The sequence below is a fragment of the Pempheris klunzingeri genome, chromosome 10 (assembly GCF_042242105.1).
Source record: "Pempheris klunzingeri isolate RE-2024b chromosome 10, fPemKlu1.hap1, whole genome shotgun sequence".
NCBI classification, from domain to species: Eukaryota; Metazoa; Chordata; class Actinopteri; order Acropomatiformes; family Pempheridae; genus Pempheris; species Pempheris klunzingeri.
The window spans coordinates 25,210,446-25,233,856 of record NC_092021.1 but is presented as its reverse complement, the minus strand read 5'-3'; the positions used below and the strand labels follow the sequence as shown (position 1 = coordinate 25,233,856).

Below are 23,411 nucleotides of genomic sequence, written 5' to 3'. Positions count from 1 at the left end.
CTTCGTCCAGGAATAGCCGAGTCGGATTAGTCGCAAATTAGCCAAAAAAAAAAAAAAAATCACCGTACGTGGACGTGGAGCAGAGATTTGGTGGTTAGGAGAGATTCTGTTCATGACTGATGAAGTGTAATGTTGACATTTTTGACCAAAGATCCAAAAAGACGTTGTGTGATTTATAAAAGTGGTGTTGAGTGACCTTTGACCTCTCTGTTGTGACGCTACATGTGTGATGTTTTTAACGTTTTTCTCTTCAGATTTCCTCCAAAAATTGAAGTTTAGATCTTTTTTTTATTGTTTTATTAACAGCAAACTAATGAACTGACAGCTTTCTGAGCACGAAATGAAGAAATTAAATGTTGGTTTGTGTGTTTTTTGTTTTTTTTTTGTACCCAAGATGTTTTTATTACAGCCGCACTTTGATCCTTGATGTCTTTTGTGCCTTTTGAAACTTTTTTTCATAAATCAGTAAAAACTAAAAAAAACCTGGTGGTTCATCATTTTGTGTGCAGTCTGTCTGTCTGTCTGCCTGCCTGTCTGTCTGTCTGTCTCTCTGTGTGTTTCACATTGCTTCATATGATGCCAGGCCTCCTTCTCACCACCTGTTAGGTGGGATCCTCCGTTTATTTTTAATTTTCTGGGTGATGCCCTGAAGTTTTAATCTGCCCAGAGAGCTCTGAATGTCTTTTGTTCCTTTTAGTCACCTGATATCAGGTTTTCACGAATCTCTGAATGTGACATCTTATTGGAACAGAGACAACAGAGTGTTTTTATGGTCAACCTTGAGTTTAAAGTGACTTTTTGACTATTTAATGGTGCGTTTTTTCTCTTAAAATACAACAGCTATGACTGTTTTTAAATTGTAGATTGACTGTTGGAGTTTGAAGGATTTGGGGCAAAGTTTTGGGAATGTTTCCAAGTGGTTTTGGAGAGTAATGTCCAGGGTTTTTTTGGGGGGGGGGGGAGAAAAAAAAAAGTTTGGGGCACATTTTCGGCCACTTTTGCGCACAAATTTTGGGGAGGTTTTGGGGAGGTTGGCAGGGGCGTGGTGTGACTCCGGACAGGCTGATGACTCTGTGGATTCACTCATGCATGGTCACACAATGTGACAGTCCAGACATGGCTGGAAACGGGAGGCAGCTCCGTTTGTCCGAGCCCCATCTCCGACTCCAAGCCGCCTCCAAAAACTAAACAAGTTGGGGGGGAAAGAAGTCTCCTCTGCGCGCGTAAACGGGCCCGGGACAGAGAGACCGCACGCCTGGAGCAGCTTGTGCACGAATGAGTTTGTGAGGCAGCATTTAAAAAGAGAAAAAGAGAGTTTGAGAGACAGGTTGCGGGTTTGGGATCAGGGAGACAGAGGAGGGAGGGTCGCTGCAGCCAGCAGGGAGGTCTCCGCGCTTTTCACCGCACTCAAACGATGGCACCGACGATGGCAGATGGATTTGCTTTTCGTTTTTAAGTATGACATCTCCGCTCTAAAGGTATGACGGATACACACTGCTGTGAATATCCCCCCCTGTGCTTAAACTGGGAGTAAAATTAAGACCAAGTTAATGAAGAGCGGCGTGTTGTCACCAGGTAATTAGGAGTTGATCCATTTATTGATTCTTCTTTACTTGACAAGAGTGAGACAAAAGCCTGACAAAGCTCACAGGGAGTCTGGGCACTCTGGCACACTCTGTATTGTCAGGAATGGCTTTGTATCTGAACTTGTCTGTTCCATCCGACAGAAATGCCTCAAATACCTGCGAGAAAAATGTGCTCAAAAGTTTGCCACTAACTATGAAGTCACCACATGGTCAAACAGCACTTCTTAGTCTCCCTGCACCCTCCACTACCACTTATACCCCATTATTTACACCCAGAGGTCACAAAATTAAGCTTTTAGAGTGTTTTCAGCTGGTTTTGAGTTTGTTTTTTATTGCTATAACGTGGATTAGTTTTAATTCTTTATCAAAATATGAACCAAACTAACTTTTATGTGTTCTTTTGTTTGCTCGGCTGGTTTTGAGCTGCTGTCTCTTTCATTCAAAGAGCCAAAAAAAAAAAAAGGAAATGAGTTGTTGTTTGACTTGTGTTTTTCTCTTCCAGGTGTCATACATATTGTGAACCCTAGTCGATGGATTTATTACCTTTAATACAAGAATATTTTAGTAAGTTTCTGCCCTGTGTGTGTGTGTGTGTGTGTGTTGAATGCATAATACTGTCTACAAATGTAGAATAACAGGCGGCACTTTGCTGTAAACCCATTTATCGCCTGCCTGTCCCATTAGAGGACATAATAGACGTCTGAGTTACTTAAACTGTAAAATGTAGTTTAAAAGGTCTGTTTAAATGGCTGATCCACACTTTTGTATTAAATCTAAGATGTCAAAGATCAGATGTAGCGCTGCAGAGTCAAAAGAAATCGCTGAAAATCAAGCAAAACTGGCCAAAATCCTCTGGTTCCAGCTTTTCACCTGTGAGGATATTCTCATTTTACTGTTTTATATCTTTGCTTTTGAATATATTTAAAGTTTGGACTGTTTACTGAACAAATAAAACAAAGTTGAAGACATCAACTCAGGCCCTGGGAAATCATGACGGTTATTTTTGTGACATTTTAAAAGGCCAAATAATAAAAAGGGAAAAAATGCAAAAAATGATTAATAATGAAAATAATCAAGTCTTTTCTAATTTAAATCTCCACTTTGAGAGTTTGTAAAACTTAAAACAGCTTAAAATCTCAGAGTTTTGTCTCACAGTAATTATATTATGATCTTTTACTGTGGTTACAGTAATTTTTCTCTATTAAATCCCCGTGGGTTTAGTCTTACAGTTGACAGAGAGAGAGGGAGGGTGTGTGTGTGTGTGTGTGTGTGTCAGTATTTATTTGTGTGTGTGTGTGTGTGTGTGTGTGTGTGTGTGTGTGTGTGTGTGTGTGTGCACGGCCACACCAGAGCCCCATCTCTGCTAAATGCTGTTTTCGACCATTATAATGTTGATCTCAGCACATGCCTGCTGGGCAGCGGAGCGAGCAGGTGAGAGAGAGACATAGAGAGAGACATAGAGAGAGAGAGAGAGAGAGAGAGAGAGAGAGAGAGAGAGAGAGAGAAAGGGAGAGTGAACCAGGGTTCAGTCAAACAGGTGGCCTATACAGTGTACGAGCTGCTAAAAAGCGTGTGTTTGAGGCGACTGTGTCGTTTCGATTTGTTATCGATGTCCGACGCCTACATGGCACATTTTCTACACAGGCCTCGTTCCGCTGAGCGTTTAATGAAACAGAGAAACATGTCGGAGTCGAGCCGACGCCTCCACTCTCTCCAGTGTCCTCGTGTCTGTGTGTGTCCGTGTGTGTTCGGTGTTTAACCTCGGGGTAAGGCCAATAATGTGATGTTTTGCACTGACAAATGTTCAGACGAACTTTCAGCAGATCCATAAACGTTTCTTTAACTTCCTCTCTCTTCTGTCTCTCTTCCTCCTCTTTGTGTGCCGCCTCCCCTCCCGTCCTCCCGTCCAGCCTGTACTTTCTCCATAGGCTAGAAATCTTGAAGCATGGGCGACTGGAGCTTTCTGGGGCGGCTGTTGGAGAACGCTCAGGAGCACTCAACGGTCATCGGCAAAGTCTGGCTGACTGTCCTCTTCATCTTCAGGATCCTGGTGCTGGGGGCCGCCGCCGAAGAGGTCTGGGGCGACGAGCAGTCCGACTTCACCTGCAACACCCAACAGCCCGGTTGCGAGAACGTCTGCTACGACGAGGCCTTCCCCATCTCGCACATCCGCTTCTGGGTGCTGCAGATCATCTTCGTGTCCACGCCGACGCTCATCTACCTGGGCCATGTGCTGCACATCGTCCGCATGGAGGAGAAGCGGAAAGAGAAGGAGGAGGAGATGCGTAAAGCAAACAGGTTCCAAGAGGAGAAAGAACTCCCTTATAGAAATGGTGGCGAAGCCGGAGGAGGCGGCGGCGGCGGTGGCGGCAAGAAGGTGAAGCCGCCAATCAGGGACGAGCATGGCAAAATCCGTATCAGGGGCGCATTGCTGCGAACCTATGTGTTCAACATTATTTTCAAAACCCTGTTTGAAGTGGGATTCATTTTGGGCCAGTATTTCCTCTATGGCTTCCAGCTGAGGCCCCTGTACAAGTGTGCACGTTGGCCCTGCCCTAACACCGTTGACTGCTTCATATCGAGGCCCACTGAAAAGACTATTTTTATCATATTTATGCTTGTGGTGGCTTGCGTGTCTCTTTTGCTGAATTTGTTAGAGATCTATCACCTTGGATGGAAGAAAGTTAAACAGGGCATGACGAACGAGTTTGCCCCCGACCACGAGTCGCTGCGCCGCGTCGACATTGCGGAGCCTGAGTGTTTGGCCTCGGCCTCCAGAACTGCCCCATCCAACTACACTACCAACTACACGGATGTGATGGCAGGCAGCGGGGCGTTCCTGCCGCCCATGAGCCCGGCGGCCGTGCCCTCAGCGGCGGAGTTCAAGATGAGCGACCACCAGCAGGAGCAGTCCCTCCGCCAGCCCTCCCACTCTTCCCACTACTACATCAGCAACAACAACAACCACAGGCTGGCCACGCAGCAGAACTGGGCCAACCTGGCCACCGAGCAGCAGACTCGGGAGATGAAGGCCACCTCCCCCTCCCCATCATCCTCTTCCTCCACCAGCGCCGACAAGGAGCAGCAGCAGCCGCAGCCTGTCGACGCTGCACTGCTCCTTCCCACCAGCAACACCACCAGTAACACCAACATCACCAACACAACCGCCACTGCTGCCTCCAGCAGCAGCAGCAGCAGCAGCAGCGGCAGCAGCCCCGGCGCTCCCTCCAACGCAGGCAGCTGGGGCGGGGGGAAGAGCGACCCGGACGAAGGTCACGTCACCACCACCACGGTGGAGATGCACGAGCCGCCAGTAACGGTCAGCACAGACCCTCGGCGGCTCAGTCGGGCCAGCAAGAGCAGCAGCATCAGGGCCAGGCCGAGCGACCTGGCTGTCTAAACCTCTTCAGCCCTATTTCACGTCCCGATACCCTCCCTGACCGACACCCTGCTTCCCCTAAACCCCACCCCCACACACACACAGTGATCCTCAGACAAAAATAAATCACACTCATGCATAAAGCAAAAAAACTAAAAAACTAACAAAAAAAAAACAAAAAACAAAAGCAGGCAAGGCGACGAGCGACAGGAAAGCAGAGTAGCAGAAAACGTTTAGGCACATGTGACTTGATCAGCAGCGGTCATTGATTTAGTTCAATCGGTGAGTTGCAGAGTAGTTGAGGCAAGGTTTGTTTCTCTTGATGGTCTTAATTTAAACGCACACAAAACGTGATCACGCAGCGCTACAAAGTCAGACGGCTCCACTCGCAGCGGTGGACGGAGCGAAGGACATTGTGACGTCACGATTTTGCACCAAAGTGGACACATCTCACCACCGTGTTTGGTTTGGGGGGAGGATTTCATGGTGTTTCTCTATTTTTTTATTTTTTCCTCTTTTTGTTGAGCCGACAAGGACTTATTACTCCAAATCAAAATGATCATTTGTCGAAACGATGACTGAATTTTTTTATTTTTTCATTTTATTTTTTTACCCGGAGGAGGCAGAGGTAGCTGGCATTGTTGTACAGAGCAGTTATTCGATGTGTAGCCAGACGATTCGCTTCGGTTCATCATTTTCTCTGGTTTCACGGTCAAATCGGCAGCGCAGACGTAGACTGCGTGCCGCACTACACGTCAACAGTTTGTTCCAGCTGTTTGTCCTTTTTTCTGCAGCACTTCCTGACTTTTACAAAGCAAAGACCTGTTGTGTTACACAGAACTCATCCAGGAAGTGATTTTAACAACAAACACTGTACGTATCGGGTTCCCTGTAGTCGTGTCTGCCAGCATGTGCAGCCCTACAACTCACCGATTGACTGACAAATTCGCATGGCAAAGTTTGCTAGCTTGGTTTTACCCACGATCCATTGCAGCGCTTCCTGCAGAGACAGTAAATATTGTAACTGAGAGGGAATGGATAGGAATGGACTGATGTGATATTCCCAGAGTCCTCAGAATAAACACACGTAGACGCAGTGTAGACGGGAAATGGGTCAAAACTGCTGGTAGAAGTCATCCCCGTGACTCCCAGAATGCACCTGGGTCTCTACAAACACGACACTGTGAACAACGCGGAGATCAAAACGTTCCCACCATTCTGTTAGCGTACAAAAGAGGAAACTAGGAGTCCCTTGCGCCTGCTTCTGTCAGCGTCGCCTTCAGTCAGCACGTCTGAAAGGAAAAATGCTCTCCACTAACTGCACAAACAACAAGATATTGCCTTTAAAGTATCTTATGCATATTTGTGCAAATACACGGTCGCCACCATCTGTTAATTCAGACAAACAACCTCCCAAAGCTCTTTGGTTAGACGTGAAACTGCTAATTTCTGCTATTTTCAGACACACAAACACCCTTTTTTTTTTTTTTTAAACCATCACACCTGAAGATTGAGAGCAACTTTGGGAGTTAAATGATTTTCATCGTCACAAACTCCATGTGCTTCTTCATTGGTTTTATTCTGAAAAGTGCTATTTTTTTAAAAACTGAATTGAATTTTACTCATAAATTGCATACCTGTAGTAGTCAGTTTGTGATTGCGAAACAGCTACGATTAAAAAGAAAAAAAATGACAAAACGACTGGCGTTGCAAGTATCGAAGCGCCACGGTGCAGTCGACATTGACGGCTTCTTTTTTGTTGTGTTCACCTTGATTCTTAGCGATCTTTAGAAAACCCAAACTTTTAACAGAACTCATCAGCAGCCACGGTCCTCTGTCTCTGTTGTGTTACTGTGCTGTTTGGTTCATTCACATCCCAGGCACTCACTTTCAAAAAGCTTCTTTCTTTCTTTCTTTTTTTTTTTAGCTGTACAACAACCATAATCCGGCTGTATTATCCTGTGAGTTCACCTCTGGGGCAGAGCTGCAAGCACACAGTAACAATCTGCATTGGACATATCAATGCCTCACAGCACGATAAAGCACTGATATGTTTGTGCACAGTATCCTACAGCAGCTATACTTTCCCAGCGGTTAATGTGCAGGTTAATACACTGGAGTGAAGTGTACAGCGGCACCAGCTGTTTATTTATTTTTCCCATGGAGGGGGGGGGGTTACAAAATGATGGTACTGTATGGTGTGAGAGTATCTGTACCCATATAGGTAGAATGTTTCATGCTGTATCTCATTTCAAATGACATTTAGTGCAAACAGAAGCAAAAAGAGGAGAAAACACAACTACACAACGCAGTAAAAGTAAAAGCAGCCTTTCCCCAATCCGTGTTTCTTGTTCAAAATGACAAAAACAAAAAAAAAAATCTTTGTTATCTGCATTTGTTCTTGATCCCTAAAGTTTACATTTTGGTAGTTGATAAAGATTTGCACATTTAGGAAAGAAAATCGCTGTTCTACAATGCTAATATTGGTAGTAAGAGAGCGAGAGAGAGAGAGAGAGAGAGAGAGAGAGAGAGTGATGCCAAACTGCCAAACTGATCCTCAAAGGAAAAAATGTCTTAAAATCCCAAACACAGTGGCTCTTCACAGAAAAGGCAGTATTAAAAAAGAAAAGAGAGAAACTGATATTTATCTCGAGCTCAGGTAACGATGAGTTTGAAGATTTAAAAAACCCCAAACAAAAACAAAACAGCGAGAGAGAGAAAGAACAGTTGGGGTATTTTTCTGTGTTCACTCGGTTTGTTCTCGCAGGCCGGTCGGGACTCTGCTTAGACGTCATATCAGACGACTCCACTGTTGAGAGAGTGTTAGCTGGGTAGCTGGCCCTTCCCTAACCCTGCGTACGAAGCCCGACAGGATGTTGTGTTCAAAGCCCGTCGTCCCCGTGACTCCTCCAGACTCTCTCCTCTTAGGTTTCATGCAGAGCATGATTTCTCTGGCTCGTCAGGGAGTAGGAACCATCTCACAATGCTCAGAACAGCAGCCTGTTTTCAATGCTGTCTTAAACAAGCGAAGTGCCTTGTGTATGAATGATTCTTTTGTAAGAACAAGTTGATGTAAATGTTCATTTACCTCAAATGTTTACAAAACTGTTACTAAATAAATTTTTTGTACCATATTTGCTGTTCTTGCTTTCACTTTTGAACTTGAGACCAGGAGCTGAGACTCGACTCCTAAAGACTTGACTGGATCTAAAGTTTTAAACTGGAAAATAATTCAGTATTGCATTTTAGACCTTTGTGTTGGAAGGACTTGGTCTCAGCTAAAAGGAAAATGTTCTGACAGTTTAATTTCAAAGATCCCGACAGACATGCAGATTAAACTGCACATGGAAATTGTGATTTATCTGCGACCGGCTCATAAATCCCTAAAAACACTCTGCAGGTTTCAGTCCAGCAGAGAATATTTGCACATGAATTTGAGGATCAGCAACCGAACGACGGCTCGTATTGGTTATAGAAGCCATGAGCTTTGGTTTACCGCTAACTAAGCACCTTTACCACTCAGCCGCCATGCCAGATATTTATCCAGACCCACATTGAAAAGGGAAAACCAGAGTTACTTCACGTTAGGTTTGCTCGATGGGAAGTTTTGTTCTAACAAATCAGAGCATCAATCCAGTATCTCAAAATTATGACTTCTTGAAGAATTGTTTTCCAAATCAAGTAACCAACTGAATACCCAAAGATAAAAGGCAGCACGGCCTTCACTGTTAAACTGAATGGGATTTACCATTTTGTCATATTGTTTAAGTAAGTTATGTATAAGTCCTCATCACCATGTGACCCTTAAAGCCAATCACCTGATAACTTCTGATGATTTGTGTGTGTGCTATATTTTAGCTTTGGGTATTCAGTGTTGGTACTGTGTGATTTTAGTTTAGTTTAGCTAAATCAGCTTTATTTATTAATCACATTTAAGAGCAGCGGTTGAACCAAAGTGCTGCACAATCAGAACAGTTTAAAAGATAAAGCAATGATAAAAAACAGGACAATAAGAAGAACATCAGCTTTCATACAGAGTTAAAATGCAGGAGGTTTTCAGGCAGGATTTAAAAACAGGCAGTGTAGAGACAGCCAACAGTTTCAGAGCTTCATCCTCGATCTTAGGACGAGCAGAAGACGCTGGTCTGCAGATCTGAGCGGCTGTGAGGTTGTAAAAAGGTCAGAGAGATAAGTTGGAGCTAATCAAACCTAAAATGTGCCAATGAAGGAAGGCCAGAAATATGTTCACGCTTATGTTCTCCTGTTAACGTCGGCTGCTTATCTTTGTGTTCAACATCAACTCCTTACTGCTATTTTTCCCCCCATTTTCTTCAATTGGCAGGTAAACTTCCAGGATCTTTAGCGTTCCTCCATCTTCCAGCTCTGAGGAGGAAAGAAAACACTGTTATACTGGACAAAACTTATTCTAGAGGAAATGGAAACTCACAAGATCACATATTCAGAGATGCAGCTGATTTAACTGAGAAATTCTTAATGTATTTGCTCATCAAACTTCATATTTAGTGATATATTATCTAAACATTATATATATTTAGAGTAACGAGGATTAGCAGTGGAAGTAATGGCATAAATGGGCTTTAGTTTACAAGACCAAAAGTGGAACTACTAACCATCAAATACACAGAAAGATAAAACAAATCATCACCTAAGTAAACAGACAAAATATGCAACTCATGTATCTTGTCATTTAAACTCAAGTTTGACAAAAAGAACTCTTACTTAGCTTTCAAATCACATCTCATGGTCTTCATCAGTGGATGGGGGCAGCTCGGTTGTCATGAAGACTTTAAACTCCTTTCTCAGGTGCCGTCCATTTCAATAAATGTGCTTTTATTTTGTTTTCTGTATCTGATGTTTTAATTAGATTTTCAAAGTAAAATGGAAACACATACATATTCGGCAAAATACTCAAAAGCAGACACAAATCTGTTACTTATTCTAAAATAATTTGCTGTGGTCAGCCCACTATTGTTGGTGGCTGTAATTACGTTTAATTTGCTTAATCATCTTGTTTTTCCATATCTTTGATTTTTAGCATTTTAAACACGAGCCCACATAACCAGTTTTGTTATTTTTGGCAGAATTACAGTAGTTTTGGTGTATTCGAAGTGTCGGCTTGCTGTGTGCTGCCCACATCAGCGTCAGGAGAGCCTTTGAGTGCCTTTGGCGTTGCTCCCTTTGTAGACTCTTTGACCTCCGACCTCCCGAGCGTTCGCGTCCTCGCTCTGCATTCCAGTGGCGAACGTCAAAATGTGACGCCAATCAGACCCACTTCATAACCACATCCAGGGATAATTAAAAATCAGTCGGGCTTGTCAAGAGTCAAACATCTCTCAAGAACTCGGTTCCAACCACCACAAGAGCCGAGCGACAATTAACACTGGGATGGAGTTGGATGGGATTTTTACGGCGTTAGTAAAAATATTTTTAGGCCATCGTAAAATACAAATTCTCTCGTGTTTGTGAGTCAAGTGGAGCAACACAACACCTGGAGATGTGTTTAGCATGTTTGAGCACAAAAATATTTCCAAACAAGTGAGAAAATTTGCTTTCTCTAAAAAAAAATGAAAAAATTGTGATTTGATTTTGGCATTGAAGCCATTTCTTGACTTAACTTTTACTTTTGTGAGCTAAAATAAAATTAGCTGCAGGCTGTACATGTCACAAAATATTAATGTTGACATGCAGCTAGTAGCTAATAGTTCAAAGTAAAGTCCAAACATTTCTTGCAGCGTGGGGTACCATAGGCTGTGACACACACAATAAAATGACTTTGCAGCTCTCCACAATAAAATATTGGGAGACGTCTGATTTGCTAAACATTTCATTACACTTACTGTTGTAGTTTCAGTCAGGTGTCGCCACATAAACGAGTCTTAAGGAAGAAAAAATCTGAAAAGGAGAGGATGACACAAAAAAAGAAAAGTCAATAACTCAGGATCAATATTTAATCCAGTTTAGCACTAAGAGGGTTGTCACAGCAATTTCAAATTTAAGCACAACCAATAAAGTTGATATTCAGCTAGCCAGTTAGATGCTAATCCACCAAATGTCTCTTTTCACCATTGTCTGGCTAAATGTGGCTAAAACTGCTGGCGCCTTTTTATTTTTTGCTGTAAACCGCATTAATTTGGCTAAATTAGCTTACTGTTTACAACATTAGACAACTTGTAAAGACAAATGTTTGCTATCAAAACTAAAGACAAACATGGAAACATTAGCTCATGTCTAATATTAGCTAACGCAGCTAAGCTAGCCCGAGCTTTCTAACAGCTAATGTTAGCTAACACTAGCTTAGCAAACACCCAAGAATTACAACCGTTTCACAAAGCTGCTGCAGCTTAACTAACCCAGTATTTGTCTTAAATCAAAGAGCAACTTAACCACCTTTTTCTTCACAAAATGGCCGAAGACGTCGACCAGATGAACAAAAAAAAAACAAAACTTAACCAAAACACAAGAATCCACTAAAGACAAAGCTCACAGGATGAGACGCTTGGACGGGTTAGAGGTGGACCATTTAAACACAAACAAGGTGAGTGAGCGCAGGTGGAAACAATCAGACAATCAAACAGGCGGGAAAACACTCAAAGGCAGGAAGTGAAGCTAACAAACGAGAGGGAAACGTAAACTACAAAGTTAAAGAGGAAGTCAACATAGACACAAGACTAAACTAAATAAAACAACATCATTTACGAGACATGACGATGTGGAAAATAACATTTTTGTGATAAGAATAATGATTTAAAGACACCTTATGCTCAAATGTTAGCATACGGCCTGCTAGCAGTCACCAGAGTGAATGCTAACTGCCACGTTAGCTGAAATCGATCAATAATTCAATTAAAGTTTGTCGTAAAACTGTTGAAGTAGGTTTTGAAAATTAGCAATAGGTGAGACGACACACCCAATGCTGTAGCATCAAGCTAGCTAGCTTTCAACCGTATGTCATGGTCTTCATCAGCGGACGGCGTTAGCTTTGACAGTGACTTTTATTTAAATATATCTGTTTTTATTCTGATTTCTGCCCCTTTAAACATGAATTAATACACTTTGACCCATATCACCGTTGTTATTGCTAACATTAGCAAACATTTAGCAGATATGAACATTATTTATTGATTTGTGCTTCTGTCCACCTGCCAAACATCTAGTATCTGTTCTCTTTAGCTCTGGTTCGGTCTATAAACTAAATCTGCCTGACAAACTATGAGCTAAAAGAGGCTAAAGGTCCCAAAAGGTCTACATGAATGTAGCGCATTACATAAAACATACATTAAGCCTAAATTTAACATCCTTTACTAAATACATTTAATTGAGTTTATTGGATTTTTGGGTGAAAATGATTATGTTTATGTTCCTACACAGTCAATCAGTCTTAATTTGAATCAGTTTTTTAGCCTTTAACCTGGATTAACAGAGTTTAAATGCCTAATAGTTCAGAAAACGAGTTAGAAACAGGTTTGAGAGAACCAGCACAAGGATTTGGGAGGATTACTCTGCACAGGATATTTGGCATGGGCTCTAACAGCAGAGTACAGTACATGAGTGCCGGGCTCTTGGGTCCAGTGGCTGAAGAGTGATGGGAGATAGTTGATCTGTTGGCACGACTGACTGGAGGCCTCGGCCCGTCACTCAGACTGTGGCTCTGTTTCCATTGCGGGGCCAAATGGAGCCAAACGGAGCTCAGTGCTTTCCAGGGTCATTTTATGCCCATTGAAGCAACATATTTTCTCTGTTATTGAAATATTCTGTTGAAGTTAAACAAACACTTTGGTTTCTTTTTAGTCACCTGTACCTGATGGCTCGTCCTGGTCATTTATTTAAATTTAAAGTTTTGGGTTTGTTTAGAATATCTGTCTTTTCCTTTTATTTCAAATTACATGCCATTTAAATCAGACTAGTTTGAGCTTTGATCACCTGATTTAACAGCATTAGATTCACTTTGTGGACGTTATTTGAACTGGAAATTGAACGAAACACGAAATACTACAGGAGTTGCAGCTTTATGAGCAGCAGAGGTTTTAAGGACTTGTTTCCTGGACTGGGTGTTTTCATTTCTTAAACTTTAATTTGAAACTTTGGTTTTAGGCTCCTCTTAATTGCAGTTTTGAGATTTGAGCATTTAGAAGAACATTTTCACAGAAATATTTTAATCCCTCGAAGACTTTTGTCTACATTCAGCTTGTGTAAACCTTTATAAATCCATCACAAATAGCTCAATCACTGAAAAAAGTTAGTACAGCACGCAGACGTATTAAGAAAGTGAAGATTTAAAGCTCCAAGGTCGTTTTTTTTAAATCCATCTTGAGTCCCGTGGCCCCTGCGAAGCCCCTCTTGGCCCCGTGGTGGAAAAGCGACTTCTGGAGAAAGCGAGCGTCGGCCACTGAGTCACCAGTCTGCAGCTCGGAGCAGACAGCGGGCTATATTTAGCCTTTAATCACCTCACAAATTCACACTCAGCCCACAGCACAAATACCTCAGGCCCTCTTTATGTATTTCAGGAGTGTGATGAATTTGTTTCTGGGGGGCCGTGACCGCCGGCCTCATGGAAAGATATTGGCTTGTTTGACAGAAACGTTTCTGCTTTGGCACCACAGCGTTAAACTCCTGACTGCGTTCTTTAAAGATCAGATCACTGCAGCATCAAAGTTATTTTAAAATAAAATATATATATATATATACAATAACTGTAACACATTGGAAGAGGTAAGTTATTGAAAGGTTTTGTTTCGGAGTCCAATCCAAATTTATTTAAAAGCAACAGCAGTCGACAAAAAGCAGTAGAACAAAATAAATAAATCAGAAATAGATATTTCTGAGTGTCAGACCAGCTCATTTTGAGAAAAAAGCCTTTAAAGATGTGAATTTAGGAGAAATCTACAGAGACAAACAGACAAAATGAAGTGAAATTAACACCTAAATGTGTTTTTTTGGACATTTTCTTTCCACTTGTATCAAAGAGGACGTGTTAATGAAGCAAAACAACCCAAAAGAAATCCCAAACTTAAGTGCATAAAAAAGCAGGTTTCTGGAAACTGAGCTCATGTCCTTTGGGAATATGGAGGTTTTACTTTATTTATCAAAATTGTACAGTTTTTTGCAATAAAAACAATAAAAATATCGTATTTTTTCACCAGAGCTGCATCAAAAATCAGAGGACAGCAGCTACGACCCATCTCATTAAATTGAATTCAACTTAAACAACTTAATGTCTCCCTGATTATCATCTTTTTAACATCCCGCCCTGTTTTTAAACAGCAGCAGAACCAGTCTGTCCTGCTTTTGGTACGATTCAGTGTCTAAAAACAGGGCAGGACGTTAAAAGGAGGATTATCAGGGTCGTTTTCTTCTGTAGTTGGTCGGAGCTGCTCTGGTGAAGAAATACGACTTTTTCTTTTAGTTTTATTGCTAAAAAATAGTACGATTTTGATAAATAAGATAGAAATCAGCTCATATAAAGCGTTCACGTGTTAAAGTAAAGAATGTAAAATCCTTCCCAGGTCATTTAAAGCCTCCATATTCCCAAAGGACGTTTGATTTCATTTTTTCATGCACTCAAGTTTGAGATTTTGGGCTATTTTGCTTCCATAACACGTCCAAAAAGCACATTTAGGTGTTAATTATACTTCATTTTGTCACATCTTTAAAGGCTGCTTCCCCAAAACGAGTTTTTCTGACACAATATTATTATAATTTCAAAGGGGGTTTGTTCATGTGTCATTCAGACTCTGATTTATAGAACACTTTATTCTCATTTTGCCTTCTTCTTTCTTGAGGTAAACATACATTTTTAACCTGCTTATATCCACATTTCTGATTTCTGTTCAGGAAACGTGTGTGAAATAGTGCATTTTTAACTACATAACACCTAATTTTGCATATTCAAACATAAAATATCAGGAATCTTGTAATACAAAGAATAATAGTTCTTAATGTAAATAACCAACGGGGGGAAATGAATGATGATGTCTATTGATTTAGATTTTGACCCTGTTCTCACCTGTTCGGTGTGTATTTGGTGCACGAATGAAGTTTTTGATCTGACTGTGACTTGACAAAAAAAAAGATGTCACCCAGTGTGTTCACTCTTTTAAAAACCGTCTCACACACACGCCGGCTTGTTAAAGCTGTAAATGATGTAATGTTGCAGCCCGAGGTCATGTGGGGCGGCTTTGTTTTGACTGTCCGGCCGTGGAAGGACGGAGGGAGGGGCCGCGCTGGGAGGAAGAGCGCCATGCGAGGAGGGGGTCAGCTCTGCGGGGACACCTGCAGGTCAGACCGGGGCATGGACGCAGTGCCCACAATGCACCTGGGCTGACTTCACCTGAGGGCTGGACACACCGGGGCACGGTCATCATCACTCCCCGATCAATATAATAAATAACTGAATAAATAACTGATTAACCAGCAGATATCACCACCAAACTCCCCCTGTTTATTAATATAGTTATTTCTTATATTACAGGTTTATATTAAGTGTTCTTACACATGTTTTTATGGGTGAAAGTTCAGGAACAAGCCATATTTTGCTTTTACTACACCTATAACATGACAACTCAGGGAGGCGTGGAGAGACTTTAGTTGTTTAGTGGAATAAATGGAATAAATTGGTCACAACATAAACTATAGGTATCACCATGAATCTGCCCCAGTTGATTTCTGACTTTAAGTTTTCTGACATTTCATGTTTAAATTTGCAAAATGAGTCATTATATTGCTCATATTTCCAGAACAGGAATCTGAACACTGGATAAAGTCTTAGACTGATTTTTACTTTTATTCTTACTTTATTTTTAGTGTAATCTGCCTCGTGGTGTTTGGTGCTGTCGGACAGCGATGGTTCGGCCGCTGTTTGTCTTTCTAACATATTTGTCTTATTTTTTTTTAATTGTTATTTTGTGTGTGTACATGGCGTGTTAATGCGTGCGCATGTCTGCCTCCTTAAATTTACCCTAAATAAAGTATTGTTGAATATTAGAGCAGAATGTTAGATATCTGGATATATTTTTAAATCACTCCATAAATCAGGAAATGCTGCCTGCAGCCATAAAAAGAAGCAGTTTTCGCTGTTTTTAAGAATAAGACGCTCTATAAATCAGGCTCCTACTGATATATGAACAAACGCCCTGTGAAATTATTCACAATATAAAGAGGAATAATAATATTTCTGGCTCAGAGTGTCAGAAAAACTCATTTTGAGAAAACGGCCTGTAAAGATGTGAATTCAGAGTAAATCTGCAGACTCAAATAGACAAACTGAAGTAAAGTAAACACCTAAATGTGTATTTTTGGGTGTTTTCTTTCTACTTTTATCAAAGACGACGTGATACAGAAGCAAAATAGCTTCACTTCGTTTCTGGACACCGAGCTCAAACGTCCTTTTTGGGGAAAATAGAGGTTTTAAATGACCTGGGAAGGATTTTAAATTCTTTATTTTAACTCACAAATGACTGATTCAGACTTTTCTTGATCTTATTTATCAAAATCTTGCTGTTTTTTAGCAATAACAACAATAAAAATGTGGTATTTCTTCACAAGAACTACACGTGTGTGAAACAAACAATAGAAATACTTATAATATTTCCTTATTATCTAAACAAAACATTTAAAAAGTGTCAGAGTGAGAGCAGCGTGACCTTATGTGACCCGCCGCAGAGCAGGAAACAGATTAAAGTCGATCTGGCTCCAGTTTCCTTCGTGCCAGAGCACTAAAACGACCTCAATCTGGCATCACGGGTGTTTTATTTAGGGACGTGGTTACAGATTGTTTGACCAGGAAACCCTGAGGATTTAAATATTCAGCTAAATTCAAATTTCAGCTAAAATAAACTAACTGTTTCTATAACGGCGCCACAAACATGTTTCAGGATAAAAGTCTCAACGTTCTTGCACAATATTTTTAGCAACATAATAAATTTAGAGTGAGATAGAACAGAACCTGTGAACGATGCCGTCAGGTGTTTCCCCGTCCTCACAGGTGACTTTAATGTGCCGTACATGAGTGTTTACCACAGGTGTTATGTAGTAAGAGAAAATGTGTGAGAAAAGCTTCTTTTTATGTGTGTTAATGAACGTTCACGACCATTTTTACAACCATTTCCACATCACCTTGTTTCACCTTGAACAGGTGAAGCAGCCGTTTCAACGAGATGAAAGTTTGATGAATCACCGCTTTGTTTTACGCCTTGTTATTAAAAGCAAAAACACATTAAACCCCCAAACATTTAGGTGCAGCTGACGGTCTGCTTTATGGTTATCAGTACAATAAAACACATTTTAAATACTTTATAAATGAGAATGAATAAACACGTTTAGGTCGTTATAGTTTACGTTATTTAGCGTCCTCACGTGGCTCAAACATACACTGCAGGTATAAATCTGTGAATAAAAGACCTCATAAAGAACCTAATTAAATAATAAACTGCTGAACTTAGCGCTCACGCTGTTCAGTAAAAGTAATTTCACGACGATATGAAGCAGCTGGATGAAAAATAAGAACGTGTGACCAACAACGTGGAGGATTTCAGTTTATGTCATAAAGACAAAAGACGTGAAATGAAATATTATATATATTATATGTCAGAGTGGAAAACTGTTATAGCTTATAAAGAAAAAAAGATTTATAAAAAACACATAATGATAATAAAATATAAACTTATGAAATCAGCAGAACGTTTTAAGTCCATTTAGAATAAGTTAATAAATAAGAGTTCTGCCACAGTCAGTGATGGTTTTACAACTGAGAAATCGATGGATAATCTTTAATTTAGCTTGTTAACGCTCCCATATTTTCTTCTTCAAGCTCATATTTGTGTTTGGACGTCCGACTAGAAGAACTTTACTGTGTTGAATCTTCAAAAAAACACATTATTGTCAGAGGAACAGAAACAATCTGCTGCTTCGCTCTCGTCTTCGTCGTCTTCTTGTTAAAATGGCCGACAGCGAGGCGGATTCAGTCGGCTCACATCGCGCCAAGAGACGTCTGTAAATCAGCGGATAAATGTTTTTCTCTGCATACCTCCATGTCATCTTTGTCTGGAGGAGGTCACATGATCAACAGATCCCGTTATGACATCACAAAGGGAGCCAAATCCAAACGGAGTGTTTCTGCTCACACGTCTACTTAAAGATGGAGCAGGAGGACACATTTATGTTGAAAAGAGCTTAAAAAGTTCATCTTACCCGCTATGGGACCTTCAAGTAACATAATAATAATAATAATAATGATAATAATAATAATAATAACTTTCTTTGTACAGCGCCTTTACACATACAGGATCCTCAGGGAGCGACGAAACAGCAGAGAGGACAAACATTAAAATAAAATATAAATACATAAGAATAATCATGAATAAGAATAGAAACCAAAACAGAGCAAGAAAGACATGAGAGTAAAAATGAGGTTTAAGTTATTGACTCTTATTTGGCTTTGAGGTAATAATCTAATTAACTTTAATGCAGAGATGTTTAAAGTGATTTACGGGTTGTTTGGGGGGTAAAAGAGTGTTTTAGAGGCCAAACAGCTCATTGGATCAACTTTTACTCTTGAGGAGCTGCTGCTGCTGCTGGAGAGGAGTGTGTGTGTGTGTGTGTGTGTGTGTGTGTGTGTGTGTGTGTGTTAGACTCCCTGATGTGTCAGAGTTTGGTGACTCTGCGCTGAGGGGATTTTTTTCGCCCTCCCTGCTTCACTTCGGTTCACCAAATAGGGCGAGTCCCTCCTAAATTTATCCTAAAGCAAACGCCCCGCGCTCCCTCACCACCAGCCAGAGCCAAGAGTGTGTGTGTGTGTGTGTGTGTGTGTGTGTGTGCAGGAGGGGGGGACACACACACACACACACGACTGATGTCCATCAAATGAAATCCAGACATTTTCATCCTCAGTGGTGAAGAAGCACAAACTTCTGCAACACTCAAGAAACAACCTGCACAGTTTGCAGCATCGCACAAGAAAAAAAAAACATCCAGGAAGTTATAAAAAAAAAAAAAAAAATGGAGGAAGAAAGAGGAGAAACATTTGTGCTGCACTTTAACCCACATCATCCCAGCGGTCCCTGCTGCGCTCTTCCCCGTCCCTTCAGCCGGTCCTGCGCCGTGTGTTGAGGCACAAAACCTGAGAAATGCAGTTGTCATCCATTCCTGCCCTCTTGTCCTCTGTGCAGCTGCATCTGCACACACACACACACACACACACACACACACACACACACACACACACACACACACACACACACACTGGCTCTTCCCTCCCAGTCGCTGTTGTTTTATCATTAAATGGCGACATTAGTTCATATCATGTGATTCGAAGAGGATTCATTGCACATTAGAGGCCCTATTCGCCACCTATAGTCTGCCCCCCGGGCCTCGCCCACATGACCCTGCTGAGCGCAGCGCTTTCTTTATGCCCCCTGAAAGAGCCGGGGATTGAGCCCAAACAAAAAAAAACCCCACGAGGGTGAAAAAATGTTTTTACACCCACCGCGCTCCCTCGCGGGGCTGGCTGTGTGGGCGCACAGGGCCATTTTAGCTGGAGATCAATGGGACAAGTTACTGGAGTCTGGCCAACTCTGACAGATAGCACAGAAAGAAAAGAGCTTGCCTCTTCAAAAAATTGGGTTTTGTCACCGTGTTTTGTGCCTCCAGCCGGGCGCAACCCCTCAAAAAAATGTGAGGTGGAGCGGGGGAGTGTTTTTTCTTTTTCCCCCTTTAAAGATCTGAGGTTTCATGCTTTGCTTCTCCAGCGTGGAGGGTGAGAGGGCGAGGCCGGGGGAGGAGGAGGAGGAGGAGGAGGAGGAGTGTGCACGGGGGTTATGGGAGGACGGGGGAGGCCGCCTCACGTCAGACGAACCTCTTGTCAGACAGAGAGGTGGATGGGGGTGGGGGGGGGCGGGGGGGTCAGCAGCAGCAGCAGCAGCTCGTCCTGCAGCTGATGTGTTAAAGTTCAACAACACGTCTGTCTGTGGTGATGATGATGATGATGATGATGGTGATGGTGGTGATGGAGGTGATGGAGGAGCCCAAGGCCAGTCCCGGGGGTCCAGACGGGGGTCCACAGCGAGGGAGCGGTGCCCCCTATGGGCAGCGACGGCACAGTGCTCCCCCTTGTTGTCAGTAAATCCCACAAAAAAACCAAAAGCAGAAATAAGTTCCTCCAAAAAGTAAAGTCACCCTGGATGAAACATTCCTCCATCCAAACACACTGTTTACTCATTTTTACTATTATTACTATTATTATTATTATTATTAATGGTAAAATCACCATATTTTGCTTTTCCTACATATATAACATCACTACTCAGGTAGTAGAAGAAGAGAATTGAGTTTTTTAGTGGATTAAATTGGCCTTTTTAATAAGAAGAGAGGTTACTGACATTAAGTTTTATGTTTGATTATGCAAATCATGTATTGTCTAATTAAAACTTTCGATAAAATCAGATTAGAAATTCTTGTTTTATTTCGTTGACAAATTAGAGCAAAAGATTTTAACCTGAAGAAAGAAAACAATGTTCCCCTTTTTTTTAAAGAATGAAATATTCTATAAATCAAACCCTGTAAAAACCATCAGAATATAAAGAGGAATAATAATATTTCTGTGTGAATTTAGGAAAAATCTACCGACACAAACAGACAAAATGAAGTAAAATTAACACCTAAATGTGTATTTTGGACGTTTTCTTTCCACTTGTATCAAAGAAAACGTGTTAATGAAGCAAAACAACCAGAAATCTCAAACTTAAATGTATGAAAACACACCGAGCTCATGTATTTTTGGAATATGGAGGATTTAAATGACCTGGGAAGGATTTTACATTCTTTATTTTAACGCTCTAATTACACATAATGGCTTTATATAAACAGATTCTGATTTTTTGCAGTTTGATTGATCAAAATCTTCCAGATTTTCGCAATAAAAACAATAAAAATGTCGTATTTCTTCACCTGAGCTGCATCAAATTATATTTAATCCACTTTTAACATAAAATATCAATACAAATATTTACGTGTTGTTAGATTTGATCATTAATAATAATTTTATTTCTTCAGAAATAACTAAGAGTGTTTTAAAGGCATTTTTATCTCCGTTTTGAGCTGAACATCACAAAGACTTTCTTCTCAAACGTGTATTACTCCGCCACTGAAAATAGTCCTCCTGTTTCAGGAAAATACAGAAAGATATTAAACGATTCACAGCTTCTGTGACCTCAGACGAGGAAGAGATGTTAGAAAGCACTGAGATCCTCTTCGACCTTTCCAAAACGACCTCCGGCCCCCCCGGGGTGGTGGGTGTCGACGGGCCACACCTCCTCCTGCCCCGTCGCCCGTCAGCTCCCAGATAACGCCCCCCGCCTCGGTGTCACGTCCCTCTGGCACCTTGTAAGAATCGTGATAGCGAGGAAGGTCAGGACACAGAGGAGATTACGGCCCCGAGGCACTGAGGGGTCAAAGGTCAAACACGTCTCTGGTGGTCTGAGATCAGGTTCAGTGTTGATGCTTCAAATCAACTCTTCAATAAATCAAATATTTGTATTCCTGGAGCTCTTTAGTTTTGATCAAGGCTCCATTTTAACTCTAAGAGCTTAAATTCTGCTGATTAATCACATTTCTGACGAGTTTAAGGTGCTCGAAACTTGTCAGGTGTCAGAAGTTTTGGTAAATTATATATTTTATGGTTCTTGGACACGTTTGTTATCGCACACACAGCTTTTTATCCTACAACCTGATTTATTTTACACTTAATCTGACTGCTTGCTGACACGTTCAACCAAAATCAGCTGCTATTTTTGTTTTGTTTTTCTTCTTATTTATAGAAACCTTAAAATCGTACATTCTCTAATAACTATGAACATATATTTCTGTCATATTTTATATCAGAATAGACAAAAAGGTGACTGATTAATGAACTTAACTGTGTTATGTGTCATTTTAATTATAATTATCTACCTGAACGGTGAGTGTGTGAAACATGAGGGCTAAAAACTCGACATGCTGCTCTGTGTTCCTGCACACATTCTTCTGGAGACGTTTGTCTTTGCTCCATTTAAGGGAAATCTTTTAACGCTGGAGGAACAGCAGCTGACGTCTGAAGCAGCAGCAGATTATTGATCACAGCTTTTCCTGAGTGACATTCAAGGACTTTTTTAAAGCACTTTCAAGACTTCAAAGCCTTTTTCATCTGAATTCTTAGTGTAAATGCAGTAATTCTGCATTTAGTGATTCAGAAACATGTTTAAAATATCTACATATATACATTAGAGGACATCAATATCTATATTTAAAAATGTCTACAGATTAGATAATATACATTAGAAAATCTATTTAAAATACACATTTTTTTTAATAAAAAAATATCTACACATACCAGAAAATACCAGGTATATAAAGGAAAATATACATATTGATATTAGAAAAAAATTCTACATATTTATGTTTTTAAAAATCTAGAAAAAAATCCAGTTTCATTAGAAAACATTTCTATTGTATAAATATATAAATGTATTAAAATACATATTTACCTTTAAGAATATCAAAATTTATTATACTCATCTATATGATTATATCAGAAAAGTGTGGTACTCAATATATTCAGTTCTTTTACCATCTAATTTATCACTGATCATTTAATATTAAATCTCATACAGTTTTTGATTCACAAGTGATAAAAATAATTATTTTCCAGCATATTCAAATTAAATTCCCAACATTAAAAACAAGTTAATACTTTTTTTTTTCTCCCCCCAAACATTCAAGACCTTGCACCTGTGTTATAGCTCATCCTAACGTGGTGAACTGGCCCTTTAACGCCCACCTTGGCGCTCTTCCTACAGGTGAATAAGTCGGCACAGTGAGGGAGTCCGGTTAGAAAACGAAACCGTTTATTTAACATGACCGTATCAGCAGATCAGCCCACACACGTAGCGTCAGACTCACAATCACTCACTTTCAGTATATACAGATAGGCACATTCACATTAGGCATCAGAGCGTCTACTGTAGGTCCAAACCCCCCAGGCAGGTTTGGTTGCCCCCCCCCCCCACCCAGCAGGAAAAAAACAAAACAAAATAAAAAAAAAAAAAATATTCAGCCGAGTGAACCCGGGTCCTCTGATCCGGGTCGGTTCTGTTCAATTCAGACCAACAATCTCCCTCTGAACCCCAAACTTTTGTTCCTGAAATGCTCCAGGTCATTAAACGCACCACCAAGTGTACAAAATAACAGGAACACCCCCTTAACCTCGTTCACCTGTTAAAGCACAATGCTGCCTTCACTGTCACACCTGGGGGGGCGTTCCTAATATTCTGGCCACTGGTTGTGGATACATACATTTGCTGAGAGATTTCGCCACTTTTACATCCCATAATCGTTCCTGTTTATTAAAAGAAGCTCGAAAGGCGATCAAGGAAGAAGTAGAAAAAAAATATATATAT

At 40.9% G+C, this 23,411-nt stretch overlaps 1 protein-coding gene across 1 annotated transcript; it reads left to right on the top strand.

Moving 5' to 3' along the window:
- The first annotated feature begins 3,531 nt into the window (after positions 1–3,531).
- gja3 (gap junction protein, alpha 3) lies at positions 3,532–4,986 on the top strand. Its single transcript, XM_070837543.1, has one exon. It carries the CDS (start codon positions 3,532–3,534, stop codon positions 4,984–4,986), a length of 1,455 nt encoding a protein of 484 aa, XP_070693644.1.
- Positions 4,987–23,411: the final 18,425 nt, after the last annotated feature.